Genomic DNA, 14,949 nt, shown 5'->3' on the forward strand with positions numbered 1-14,949 from the left:
TTCAAAAATGCCATTGCTTGTTTTCATTGGCTCCACTATACATACACGTCAGCACTTACGGGCGGAAAGCAGAACGGAGCTGGCGAATGACTGCGCATATGCAAATCTGTTTCAAATATTTCCCGGGAAATCTGAGTTTCGCGGGAGGACCTTTCGCGCGTAAACCTCATCCCCTACTTCATTGTCCGCTTCCTGGAGCCATTTTTCGCTCTAGCGAGAGGGAGTTTGCATCGCATTTTAATCGCTTACATCGGGTGTTTTAGGGTTTAGCAATCTCACTCATATTACAGCTATGCATTCCTAAGACTGTGCGCTTTCATCATTTATGATTATTTTATAGCCACTCGCTCGGATTTCATAGAAAAAGAGCCTGTAATCACAAGTGGGACAAAGGGAACCTGCGCCTCTGAGGATCATGAGAAAGGGGGGTTCCTCGGTCCCAGGACAAATTATGTTAACAGGGGTTGTTAGAGGCGAACAACACGGTGTTTTTAGTGCGGTTTCCGATCGACGATGTGCAGCTTATTCCAATGCAGCAGCCCGTATACAGATAAACACACCGCCGTCCACTAATAATGTCTGTGTGCCCGAGGCTTCTGCTGACAGTTTGTACACAACTCCTCTACAAGGAGCGACACATGGGACAGGACTACGACCCACACTAGGACGACCACCGGTAAATGTCTGCTTTAATTCTGTCAAAGTGTTACACATTCAATCCTACAAATGTTAAGTCGTTAGGCTAAGTCCACTTAGCCTACTTCTGCTGTCATCATGGCTACTGCTGGATCTGCGTTATGTGCATTCAGTATATGGAGTAGGCAGGTTTATTGTGCAGAACTAATCAGCACGTTTATGATCCTCAACTAATTAAGAACTTTACTGAATGTCCCATGAAAATTCGTAATGACGCATGATGATGGTTTACCACAACCATACACATGCACATTTCCGCAATGTAGTCACGATATAACTAACTGTATTAGACGATACGACTATAATCGTGTTAAACATGATGCTGCAATGTATTATGTTGTTATTTAACTTAAAATAGCAGTGCTGTAGTATGTGTAACTCGATTGGTTGTCCAGTTGCACGCCTTTTAAAGTTTTATTCGAAAGCTCGAGTGTTGCTGTTGTAAATAGCTCTATATAGGTCGGATATAGATCATTTGCAATTTAATATCGAGTATATATGGTCTCATAAGAGTCTGCTTTCCATGCAAAAGCTTGAAATAGTAAAGTCTAGGCCCTGGTTTGTTGTCTTAGGATGGGGGATGGAGTCATCTCTGAGCTCGCGGACTCTGTGCTAAGCCGAATGCTTTGCTAACTGTTGTTTTTATCGTGATTTACTGCAAAAACTCCTCACCGGCATTTGTTTATAGAGGATTTTTCCTTTGGTGTACATGTTACCTAAAGCTAAACGGCTTATTGAGAGATCAAACTTTTGTTTTGTAAATGTTTTCTAGATTTCTGGAACAATCCAAAAATTGCAACTTTTTCAAACTTAAAAAATCTATATATTTTTAAAAAAACGACAAATGCAAAATTGAAGTGAACAGGTGATCAAAGATGGGAAGAAAAATAGATTGGGTTGAATGAAGGAACATACAGCAAAAAAAAAAAAACTAATAAAATAACGTCATGCAAGATAAAAGCTAATTATACGGTACTAATCAATCATAAAACTACCATTGTGCTGCTAATAAAGAACATACTATTAGGATATCGAATGTTAATGATACTTGTGTTAGTTAATGTTACCAAATATGTAGGACCTTAAATTCAACCAAAACCATGCTAAAACTCATTTCTAATGAAAAAAAAGGTGCATTTTATTTGTTTAAAGTTGCAATGCATGGAATCATTTGAGCAACACTTAAGAGCACTTCCTATGACATCAAATATATTCCCTGGTTATCATGTAGTGATGACAGCAGTATTTTTGCAACATGCGAAATGCATAAATAGATATTCACTGCATCTATAATTAACTAAAGTGTCATTGGTCCTTTCGAAGTTTCTCAGTGGTCACTGAGTTTAAGGCTTAGGTAATGGAGGACAGCCATTTTAATTCCTCCCCTACTATCTGCGTGTTGAATTTTGAAGTGATATTACTAGGCAAATGTAATAACAATATCTGCTGCTTGTCAGATGAATCTGAGCCTGTACAGTCTGCTGAAGATGCTTTTTTAGGGACACAAGCTGTTAGTCTTGAAAAATGTAACTTTTAATGGTAATATATTGACAGATTTGTGTGCCATTTATGAGATTTATTGTCCTATTATTTTAACAACATGTCTAAACACAAGTGTTCGTTTTGATGTACTCATACATTTTCTATTGATGATTGAGCACAATGGAGTCAACGTTTGTGTATCTGCACATTAGTTTTGGATGCTATTTAAATTGAGTGTAATAATAGTAGTCTTGTACTATTCTAATAAAGTAGTCTAATAACCCTGACAAGTTCACAAACGCATGACCAAAATATTTCCTGTGTTTTTTTTTTTTCATTCTTGACACAGGCTAAAAGGAGGTTGGAGCTTGACATCACAGACCACCAATACAGCGAGCCAGCTAAAACCTTTCGGAGTCGCAAAGGAGCCCTTAAACTGAAGGTCCCCAAAGGTATTAAATTAATTCTGTCATTCCACAGTTTTGCTCATGCGATAAGTGTGTAGTCACCAATATTAAGTTATACCATTTAATTACATCACCAACCAGCCCTGCTTCCTTCTGCCGCAGAGTTATGAATGATTGAATGACCTCTTGCATTTCAGCTCCTAAAACCCCACCGGAGAAGACTCGATACGACACATCCTTGGGCTTTCTGACTAAAAAGTTCTGTCAGCTTCTGGCGCAGTCCTCCGATGGAGTGCTGGATCTAAATAAAGCTGCCATTGTGCTCAACGTCCAGAAGAGACGTCTGTATGACATCACCAACGTGCTGGAGGGAGTGCGCCTAATCAAGAAAAAGTCTAAGAACAACATACAATGGCTGTGGGTTGCTTAAAATTGTGGTTCATATTTTAACACTGATTATTTTGGAAGTTTAAGTAGATTTGAGCACGTTTGGATTTGAAGTGTTTTAGGCGTTGACTTTTGCTCTGGTGTTTGCAGCGGCTCCAGTCTCCCGTCAGAAGGTGGTCTTCCGTCTCCAGCGATGCAGAGTCAAAGCCTGGCCAGAGAGATGCTGGCACTCACTCAGGAGGAGAGACGCCTGGATGAGCTCATTCAGACCTGCACACGTAACGTCCAGCAGATGACCGAGGAGATCCACAGTCAGAAATATCCTTCACAAGCAGTTAGCTGTACTTTCTGAAAGCTGTACTTTCTGATGTGTGTAATGATCACTGAAGGCCAGAAATGGAGAGCACGAGTAGGAACCTAAGCCTTATGCCCGTACACATTGTACGATTTTGGGCTGTCCCAGACGAAAGATGACCAATCGTGGTGATTTCTGTGGCCGTGAGGTTAGAGAGGTTCAAAGACAGCCGTTGTCACGGTCTTGCGACCAAAGATAGCCTGCGATCATTTTCTGACAGTTTCAGAAATTTAGCATGATCATCTAACGCACTGATACAATCTACGTCTACTGACTAGCCAATAAAAATGCAACATGAAATGCATCTTGATCAATGTGACATGGAGCTAAAACTAAAAACAACTTGCCTCAAGCTCCATTTGCATAATTGGCATGCCATGTCGGCCTCTCTTTTTTTTCATCTTGCTCTATTTGTTAACCAATAGCGCATGCTGATGACATTTTATTCTTCTATACTATCTTGCATCGTAGCCTACGATTCAATAGGTGATGTTTATGATCCAATAGGATTGCTGAATTCACACAGTCTGTAGCAGGCATTAGTTGTAGAGCTGGGTTAAAAATATCGTCTTCTCGATTTGAATAGATTTTCATTTTGATGAACCAATATCAATTCTTAAATCGCAAGATTCGACCTTTAGTTTGTTGTCAGTTGAACAACTTATCTGTAGTGCACCTCCCATTCAATAAATCGCATGACGGATTTCTGTAGCCACCTCAGTTCAAGTGGCACGTGAACCGATCACCTCTTCTCTTTACTACTCGTTACAGCAGGAAATAAACATGAACATCATTCAGATGATGTGTTGAAAGACTTGGTTGCTTTGTTTGTCCTTAACCTTTCTCACATATGCCTATGTGACCTATCAGGACATCCGAAGAATAAAGAGCCTTAAAGACCAAACCGTCATAGCAATCAAAGCACCATCTGAAACAAAGCTGGAAGTGCCTGACCCAAAGGAGGTAAATCATTTTGTTTGTTTCATGCATTTAGTGTTTAAAGACCTATTCACTCTATGAAACAAGGACTGTTTTCTACTACATCTAACTGTATCCTGCCATACATGGCATGTTTATATTATAGACAACTACTCAAAAAACGTTTTAAATGTAGCTTATTACAACAAAACTCTTAAAGGGATAGTTCACCCAAAAATGAAAATTAACCCATGATTTACTTACCCTGAAGCCATCATAGGTGTATATGACATTCTTTCAGACGAATACAATCAGAGTTATATAAAAAAATTGTCCTGGCTCTTCCAAACTTGAAGTGAATGGCTGTCTGTCTTTGAAAGTCCATCAATTCATGATAAAAGACCTCCACGGCTCTGCAGGGCTTAATAAAAGGTCTTGAGTGAAGCAATGCGTTAGTGTAAGAAAAATATCCACATTTAAAACTTGACAAAAATAACTAGCTTCCGGCATGTTGCGGTGCGCAGCGTAATGACAAACGCAGTTGCCCAGCCCTGTTTGTTTGAACCGCAGGAGGCGTCAATTGCTGTCATTACGTTGTGCGTCAGGTTCAAGTTTTACTTTTTTGCAGGGGTAGACCTCGTTGCTATGGATGATGTCAACAAGCTTTCTAATAAGTAGATGAGTGGGGAGGGGTCTCTGTCAGTGATTCAATCAAAGAAATATTGTAGAACGAGGTATGTTGCCAGATTCTATTAAAGATTTTAAAATAAAAATGTAGGCATATTCAAATAAATATTTTATAAAGTAGGCACTAATTAAACAAGTATGTTTAACTAATTGTCAGCCCCTTACATGTCTGCATCTCGAGAGATTGCAGAATTCAAGCGACAATTTGTTTCATAAGCAAAGTTCTGGAGGAGCGTTATCCAATCAATTCAAGAGGAGGCATTTATACAGTATACACAGCTGACTTGCCTAGTTACCTCAACAGTATTTCTGCATCCCTCCCCCGAGTCCTAATACCGGGGATATGGGGGGAGTATTCTGGGTTTGGGCTAAATTCCAAGCTTTGAGTCCTCGATCCCATCGGACAGCACGGCAAATAGGGCTGTGTATCACCAACAGTTTCATGATACGCATCACAATACTAAAGCCTCGATATGATGCGTATCACTATGGATCCATTTGGAATTCAAATTTCTTTTGAGAAGTTTAATAACAGTAATATCTGTTTGATTAACTAGTGTTATAACAGTTGTGATAACTGAAAAACTATTTCGTTTTTGTCATTTGTCAAAAAACGAGTTAAATGAAATAAAACAATTGGCACAAAAAAAGTTTAGAATAGCTCTTCCTTTTGCTTTTAAAGTCTCTGCCTCAATAACTGAAATTACAATTATAGTGTAAATTATAGTGACACTGAAGCGGGTCAACAATGCTCAATGACTTAACAAAACTTAAAACATATTCCATAAAAGCAAAACCTGTAACCACTTACATTTAACTTAGTTTTCTCAAACTCTATTAAACACCTAGTATTTAACAATTTGGTGTTAAGTCTTTCTTCATTACATCTCGCTTAACTTCATCATACAACCGGGGAATTGCAGTTTCTATTAAAAACTGACGTGTTGGTATTGTGTAGCGTTGCTCACACTTGAGAAGCAATTGTCTGAAGCCATTATTCTCGACAACGCTGTATGGCCATAAATCCTGACATTCTGGCATTAATGCATTTGTAATCTTTTGAGATTTTATTTAAAATTTGTAATAGTTTTTGAATAGTCTAGTGTTCAGAAATACTACAGAAACTGAATAAAGTAATCAAATGTAAAATAAAACTGGGTAGTATTTGTGTCCTGAATAAATTAAATGCATAGGCTATTAATCCAGATTCCTTAATATAAAAGCCATCTTTTGATGTTTTGACAACTAAATTAATAAGAGACACATGGCTGCCTTCACTTTAAGACCTAGTGCACGGATAAAGCGATACAATCCGCGAAATAACTTTTGTTACTCGCAAGGTGTTTGTGAGGCGGCTTTACTCTATGCATGCACGCACGCAGAGAAAACCATCTCTCAGAGAGCACGTGAGTACTGAATAGTTTAAATTCGCTTGAATGTTTAAACTGGTAAGACTTAAAAAGTCGTGCAAATGGTACATTTTAGTCATGATGCAATGCTGGCCCAATTATGCAAGTGAATATTCCGTCACGTCACGACTCCCAAACGCGAGAGTCTAGTATCGCCGCCTGCAGCACACTTGACGCTTGCCTTGTGCAACACATTTTACAGACGAGAGAGAGAGAAGATGCAGCACCGTCGAACACTGATGCTGTTTGTGAAATTGCGTCTCGCACAAAGTTTTAAAATGACTGATTTGTAGGGCTGGGGTAAACGATTATTAATAAAGCGATTAGTTGGACGATTATTTTATCGATTAGTCGATTAATCTAACGACTAATTGGACGCTTAATATAACAATTATTTTTATGTTGCTCGATTAATAAAAACCCTGGCCTGGACATTGCTTGGCTCCGTTAATTGACATTGGCGAACTAGCGTACTGAATCATTATACTATAAGCTGTCTAAAGTTAGTCTAACGTTATGTATTTGACTCGTAAACGACCACAGCATGAGTTCGCTAACGTTAGCAGATACAATTACTTTATTATTTATGACAGTACTCATAAGTAAATAATACATTGAAGGCTACATGCTGTAAAACGCAAATATTAAGAAATATTGCTTAAAAATAAGCAACCTTCTATGCGCACATTATCATATTATTATTATTATTATTAGTAGTAGTAGTATTTTTAATACATGGAGATGTAGCTAAATCTATTGTACAGTAGACTAATATCATTATTTCTGTCAAGTTAAACCGAACTTTTAATTTGACGGGTTGCCGTGAAGACCTTTGAGTTTCTGTGTGTATGATATGACGATAGTTTTTCTCAAAACGGTAAAAATGCTCATGAAGTGACTCTCAGAGTGGCTCTGGAGATGAATTTCATCATGTCATCATATCGTGAGGCAGCAGAGACTGAAAACAGCGTGAGCGTCACTCGTTCTTCAGTGTGTGTGTGGTAAATGAAACCGCACGTCTGCGCCATCCATTCACACAGAGACAAGCAGAACATGCAGGGTCAATATTGAAATAGTCTTTTTGCAGTTTAATACACACAGACACTATATCGTGGTATAGGCTAGTGCTCATAGTAAAAAAGTTAGTCTGGAGCCCCGCGCTTAGATAAACACGGAAGCGACAGAAAGCAGCGCCTATTAGTGGGTACCGAATATACCTCGTAACGTTACTACAGAAATGCTGGTACCGTCACATTTTCAGTACCGACCGGTACTTTGACAACACTATTGGGAATTCTGTGAAGAGGTTGCTGTTTCGGTCTCCCACGTGTGTGTCGAGCTGTACCTCCGGGAACGGTGCAAAAAATAGTGTCGACGACAAAATATGACGTCGACGTCATCGACACGCCGCTACAGCACTACTGATTTGATTCTATAATCTGTGTGGATTCATTTACTAATAAAATCTACATGCTAAAGTGAATCAATGTTTGCGGCAATTTCCCACATTATAAGTGGGAGACCTGCGGGAATGATTACAATTATGCGCAATCAAGCCCTGAATTGGCTACATTCAAAAGCACTACAGAATCGATATGGCAGCTGCAATCGTTGTACAACAGTATCAATATTCTGAGCACACCTCTAACGGCAAATAGGCTTATTTTACTCCATCCGATCATTTGTTATTGTGAACTCATAAAACGATTGCCACAGGTAATCAGACATTATTACATTTTTTAATCATTTTTTTTATTAAAGATTTGTTGCCATTTATTATGACAGGAAGCGAAGTAGTAGGTGAGAGAAAGGTCCACTTGACTGCAATGTTTAATTCTCCATCATTCAATGCATATTGCCTATACATAAAGCAACTGTTATGAAATCTATAAATCTAAATATTTATTGCATCTATGAAGTAAAGGCTCAGCACCCAAGGCTCTATACTTATTGCCTAAACGGTGTAGTGTCTTTGGGTGGATTACTGAGGCGGATTGCCGGCAACAGCCATTAGGATTGTTTGTGATTTGGTCTTAGTGACTTGGAGTCCTCTTGTCTACTCATAACTTTTCACAGATTTTGGAGCTGGTGTTCGCTCTAAAATGCTTTGTAAATTACTCTTGGAGCTGAAATTTAGGAGTCCTAAAATTACGACTGACACGCCCATTATTTTTAAGAGTTTCTCCTAATTCGGCAAGTTAGGAGCTACTTTTAGCCTTAAGATGTTTTGTGAATACGGCCCCAGATAGCTATCCAATTTGTTAAAACGGTTTCATTTACACAAACACAAATGTCTCCACAAAACAAATCTTCAATTCTCACGTTATTTGCAAATTCACAGAAAGATTTTAAGATCAAAGTCCGCAATTTAGCATTCACCACATTGAATGAAAATGACTAAGGATGTGACCCCGAACTGTGAATTGTGTCAGTTTGTGCGTGTGCTTGCTGAAGAAAGATACTAAACTGTTCATCTTTGTCAGGCTATATCTGTGGCGATGCATGTTGCAGTAGCGCTGTCATACCTGGCTACCGGGGGCCTGTGTAACGCGCACCCTTTTTTTTTTTTTCGCCATTTTTGGAGGAATAAAATTGTGGCTTCAACAATCAGATGGGTTTACACTTTTCCAGTTTCATCTGTAATGCATCTAAAAACACCCTCCTGAAGTGGTGTTTCACTTCCACGAAAGCGTTTCGGAGGGCATTTACTCTTGGATCTTTATCACAATCGGATAGCTCTCTGATCAGAGAATGCATCAAGTGACCAGGTGTAAATGTGTCCAAAGTTACCACAACCTAGTTTGAATGGTTAAATTTTTTTTTTTAATCGTTGCATTATGCATTTCTTCAAAAAAAGTAATATAACTGTCTTTTTGTCCTGTCTTGTTTTATTTGTACCAAAATATGGAGAGTTGAGTAGTATCAAGCAGTAATCGGTATCAATAAAATCCTCCAGCTAGTCTGAGTATATAGGTAGCCTTTGTGCTCTTTTTGAGTGAGATGACTTTAATGACTTGCACATGACAGATTTTAATTCCGTAACCAACTGATTCATTGAGCGAGTGAGCCATTTATGACAGATGAGAAAAAAAATCATTCAAAAGTCACTTTGACAGATTAATTAAAAACCTTCTCATTGGAGTCATTTATTCACAAACTGTAGTCAGATTCACGCTGTATGTTTCCTTCAAGCAGGATAACACAAAAAAGGTTGATTGCTGATGTGGCCATAACAATGAACAAACAAAAAAGTCAATTGAATTCAGAGAGCAAAACTGAAAGCCACTGTTTATTTATGTACTTTATCATCTTGCAGCTCACCAGACAATACAACAAAAATGAAAAAATATTTCACTCACTTTAGGAATTAGGAATGTATAATCATTTTCGTTTGAATTTTCACTCTCAAGCCAATTTGGCTGCTTAAGTTACCAGTAATTTAGTAGATCTGCAAGCCTTAACAAAATATCAGAAATAAACAATTATTGAAGTCACATCTTGGCAAATACCATCTTCTGATTCTAGACTTAATTGGTTCATTCCTCGGTAACAAGAGGCAGATGGAATGTGAAAAAGCAACAAATAAACCCCTGTGCGAGTGCCACAAACTGAATCCTACCTGTTGAAATATTCAAAACAAATATTTTTTTTTCACCTCATAAAATCTAACCATTAATAAGTGATACAGAAAATTGCTTGAATTAAACATTTATTGAACACGCCTCTTCAATCAGTGCACAAAAAAAACAGGTAATCAAAAAATCTAGACTGTCAAATCAACTTTTAAATGGAGAAAAAATGTTTGTGCACAAACTTGCATGAATAAAATTAGTATAATAAGAATAAGTTACCTATGTAATAACTAACCTGTAGGTTTAAAATACATATGGCACATTTATTGTTCAACAAAAAATATTTTAGTAATGCGCGCGGCGGCGCTCGTTTATGGATATCTGTTGCGTTTAGTGGAGATTCTACTGACAGCAAAATGGAAATATTTGCACGAGTTTCTAACATTTACAGATGAATATACCTGTGAAATGTAAACACTGAGGAAAGCACTACATCTCAAACACATTAAACAGCGCAAGTAGCCTATCTATTTGGCAGTTCATCTGACGGGGCTGTTTTGTGAATGTCCGTTAATGCTTGGAAAGATATGAAAGGGTATACTATTCGCACGCTGTGAGACACGGCGATCTGGATGTGTGTCTCTACACACACTAAACATGAGTACCAAACTGAGAGACGTGGATACTTTCCAGTAAATTTGCGCTTCAATATTTAAATAGGCAAGGCTTAAAAACACAAAAATTATAGTTTCTTGGGAAGTTACCAGGTAGTCCTCCTTCAAATAGTTAGCCGGCAGAGGTGGACTGGCAATCTGCTTGCTGCAAGAGGCAATGTCGCGTGTTCCACAATAACGCTGCCTGCAGATGCGCCTGCCTGTTAATCGGCCTAATTTGCAGCACAATCGGCCAGTGCCGATGCATTAAATTGTCCCGATCAATCGACCGGTCTCTAATTTGAACATGCATTTGGCGGGTGGTGAGTGTAAATATGATGTAGCAAATTATTAATTTAGCAAAAATTGTTAGATGGGTATACTCTCAATATTTTCCTCTCACTGGACTTTGTTCTAGTAATGCACCAAATTTTTGCCTGAAACAGCAGTTTTTGGTCTTGGCCTTAATGGTTTGGGAGGGTTGAATTTCTTGACCCTCAAACAAGGATGTTTCATTTAGCATTTTCCAAAGACGTGTTAGATCTAGGAGACAGCTGGGAGTTTGTTTCTTGTCTCCCTTGAATGGTTTACAAATCATAATGCAGCCAAAGATAATTTACAGGGAACATAAATATTTAATTTACCTTCTGAGTCTCTCGTTCATTTGTCACATGCCAGACGCTATGAACGGACCGGACCGTTCATGAGTGACCCATCACTAGTATAAAGTAGACTTTAAACTTTTTAAGTTGATATAAAAACTGCCTCATGCAAATTAAACAACAGTGTTATTGAATAAATTATGATTAAACTTTTGTTTTTTTGTTGGCTTCGTTGTTTTTTAGGCTAATGAACTTTATCTTTTGATTTTTGAAAATTAATTTTGTGAATAGCCATTTAAAGTTACTCGTTCTAGTAGAGGCAGCACATTAAAGTCATTTATATTTGTTTCTTTGATACTTAAACTTCTTTGCAATGTCTGTTTAGAGTTTACAGGTCCACCTGAGTAGCTCCAAGGGTCCCATTGATGTTTTCCTCTGCACGGATGGTGGCGACTCTGGGAGTCTGCTGCACAACGGCCTTGATGTGAATGGAAATCACCCTGCGTTTCTCAAAGTCTCCCAAGGCAAGAACTCATATTTTACAGCAACAATAACATCTGGTCCTTTCAAAAAACAAAAGTTTCCTTAAATTATACTTTCCCATTCTATATAATTTCAGAAGCTGCTTCAGATGCAATGGCTGATGGTGTGAAGATGAACGGTAGCGTCAACGGTTTTGGGTCCTTGGCTGGAAGTGCCCCCCTGTCACCCCTCAGTTCCTCCTTGTCCTCCATTCTCCAACAGCCAGAGGAGTCCATCCCCTTCGTGCCGCTATCTCCTGCTCTGCTCAATGACGAATACATGCTGAGCTTGGGTGATGAGCAGGGAATAAGTGATCTGTTCGACTCCTGCGACCTGGACACGCTAGCGCTGGATGACCTGCTTAGGATATGAGCGATCCCGGAAGCCAGCCGGACCTGATTTCAAGGTAGTTGACCGGTGGTGCTTAGTTCCTGAATGAAATCTAGATTGACAAGATTGATGGGCGTAAATCTGGGGATGAACTACTGACTGAATTTCCTCATCGTCGCATTTGACATTCACAGTTTACGCATGGGTCTTTAGGTTTACTGCCTCAGGATCCAAGGTTTTTCTTGTCTCTTACTGTACAGATGGGTTTCTGTACCCTGATAATGTCATTTTAAAGTTATTTTTAGTGTGGTGAGTTGCATGAATTGTGTGATTGGTCTGTAAATGTTATACTGGTTTTTGTGATGGGCAGCCCCTGCGAATAATGCAGAAAGTTCACAATTTCCTCAAAAATAGAGTATTTCTCTACTCTTAATGAGAGTTTTATTTTTCCATTGGGTTAATCTTTTGCTTGCTTCCATGGGGAAAGTCATCTCAGCATTGTAGGCTAGCTAAAAATCAAAGAAGATCAGCGAGTTGTTCCCTTATTGAATGATCCAAAGTGCATTTGGTGCTTTATCACTTATTATGCTATATGCCAGTGTACAGTATCTCAGGGCACAGATCAAGGAGTGGGTGCTTTGTGTGGTGATGTCTGGGTAAATGTAGGATGAAATCGGTTTTCCTGAACTACAGCGTCTTATCACTTTTGTTACCAAATGATTTGTGCAAAGAAATGAACATGTCTTCTCCTCCATTTTTGCTGTGATTCATGTGTAAACAACAATGTAATGATTCTGCAAGTTGTGCAGGTTTGGCAAATTTTAAAACTTTAGATTGGAAACTGAATTTTGGATATTACCCTAATGTAGTCCCCCTTCATGTTGAATGTATTTCAGTATCTGAATTGCACTGAAGACTTGAGTCTTATGAAGCCATCATGGACATCTGTGGCGTAACTCGCCACTTGATTATCTAACATTTACTGTCCCACAGAGAATTTTAGGTTTTTCAGTAGCAGCTGTTTTGTGTAGCGCACATTAATTTCCCATCATATGTTTCTTTGTTCAATCCTATAAATTAAGTTAATTTTGGTTTTATTTGTAGCGTAACCTCATTATTGGGTTGTACACAAGCTGCTGTTATAGCCATGCTAGTTTCCCCCCTTAAATACCTTCAGTCCTGCAAATTAGACACAACCATTCTGTTACTTTAGTTGTATTTTAGTTGTAAAGTTCCAATTGTAATACTTCAGATGTGAAGTAACTTGTTAATGCAGTTTTTTTGCTGTGGTTAAAGTAAATTATGGTACATATTAAATTTGAATTAGTGCTAATGCTCACTAGTTCTCTTGGTTCTGCATTGGAATGAGGATTTTGGTCATGTATGCAGCCATATTGCATAGAAAAATATTATGACTAATCACTTTGCCAGTATGTATTGTATCCTACAGTGCAGTTTGATTTTTCATGATTTTTTTTTTTTTTTTTTTGTACAATTAGAGGCAGTTTTGTGTGCCAATGTGTGAAATGTGAAGTTTTATATGTGGACTGTAAACTGTGCATTAATTGTTTGCAAATTGTTTTTAATAAAGTTATGAATTTCTGCACATTCTGTCCTGTTGATCATGGATACATGGGAGGTAAAAGGCCTTTTATGCAATGATATGATCAGGTTATATTAGTTTAACTTGTTCTGTTTAGAATCGTTGGGCTTGGCTTGTCCTAACTCTGCTGAACTTTGATCATTCAGAATTGGTTTTTGGAAGAATGTTGAGAAATGTATGAACAAAATATTCATAGCTGTCATTTCATTGGTTCACCTGAGAAACTTCTCAGATCCTGAATGTTACACAAAAATACTAAAAGGGAACAAGATGTTGCCTATAAGACGTAATATTGACAGTAATTTATCAGAATAATTTTCCCAATGTTGATCATTTCAACTCATTTCAAATGTCTGGTATCAAATGAAATGGAAAAGTGTCCAGCAGAGAAAAAGCCTAGTGACCAATATTAAAGGCTAGTTCAATAACTGTGGAATTTATAAATAATTTTCATAAAATATTAGAATAAATCGGATTAGCTGATCTTTTGAACTCAGTGCTGAATTTAAATGCTAATTGTGTTATGATGGATGCAGAATTGTCCATTTGAAAGGATTTGTTAATAGGTGGAATTTCTCTAGTGTGCAGTCAACAATATTTATACATTTTTTGCTCTTTCTTTTTTTAATGTCCCGTTTCACAGACAGGGCTTGGACTAAGACAGGATTAGGCCTTAGATCAGTTATGGAATTTAAGTAGCTTTCAAAATGTGACTTGGATTTTTTTTTTTACTGGTGTGCATCTTGAGATGGACAAAAAATGACACTGATATATTTTAAGACAACTCAAACATATTTCGTTTTGGACTAGCTTAAGCCTTGTCTGTGAAACCGGGTATACCATATGTATTAAGGTACAACATGATGTCTCTTGTAATGACTGTCCTTCTCTCGCTTGCCATTAGATGGCATGTTCTTCATTTGAAAGACAGAAATGTCTGCAAACCACTATCTTGACAATATTCTTCTCAAAAAATCACTGCATTGCCATTTAATGTAGATCTTAAACTGCTTCTTATAAAACTAAAGTGCAAATTGTTTTCTTCAAGAAGACTTGCATTTTTACTTTATATGGTTTCTTTAGTGCTTCCTTGCAAGATGATATATATTATGAGCATTTCAAAACCTTTAAAGGCATTGTTGCATTATTTCAGTCCTGCAGTGCGGGTGATTAAATGTTTAATTTCACATAATTCTTTTTTAGGACCATCAGAGCAGACAGTATCATCAGAATGAACAGGCGGACACGTTCTCCTACAGATGTCCCTTATCTCGCCGTGCTTCGACTAATGTGTCTCGGCTCTGAGGCTGTCTGCTCTTTGTCTGA

At 38.0% G+C, this 14,949-nt stretch overlaps 1 protein-coding gene across 1 annotated transcript; it reads left to right on the forward strand.

The window, feature by feature from the left end:
* Nucleotides 1-84: 84 nt before the first annotated feature.
* Nucleotides 85-13,627, forward strand: e2f3 (E2F transcription factor 3). The gene is made up of 7 exons (XM_079591439.1): nucleotides 85-676; nucleotides 2,528-2,630; nucleotides 2,783-3,002; nucleotides 3,123-3,290; nucleotides 4,176-4,290; nucleotides 11,554-11,692; nucleotides 11,788-13,627. Exons 1-7 carry the CDS (start codon nucleotides 416-418, stop codon nucleotides 12,060-12,062), a joined length of 1,281 nt encoding a protein of 426 aa, XP_079447565.1. The 5' UTR covers nucleotides 85-415; the 3' UTR covers nucleotides 12,063-13,627.
* The last annotated feature ends 1,322 nt before the right edge of the window (nucleotides 13,628-14,949 follow it).

The sequence above is a fragment of the Phoxinus phoxinus genome (genome assembly GCF_949152265.1).
Source record: "Phoxinus phoxinus genome assembly, chromosome: 19".
Taxonomy (NCBI): Eukaryota; Metazoa; Chordata; class Actinopteri; order Cypriniformes; family Leuciscidae; genus Phoxinus; species Phoxinus phoxinus.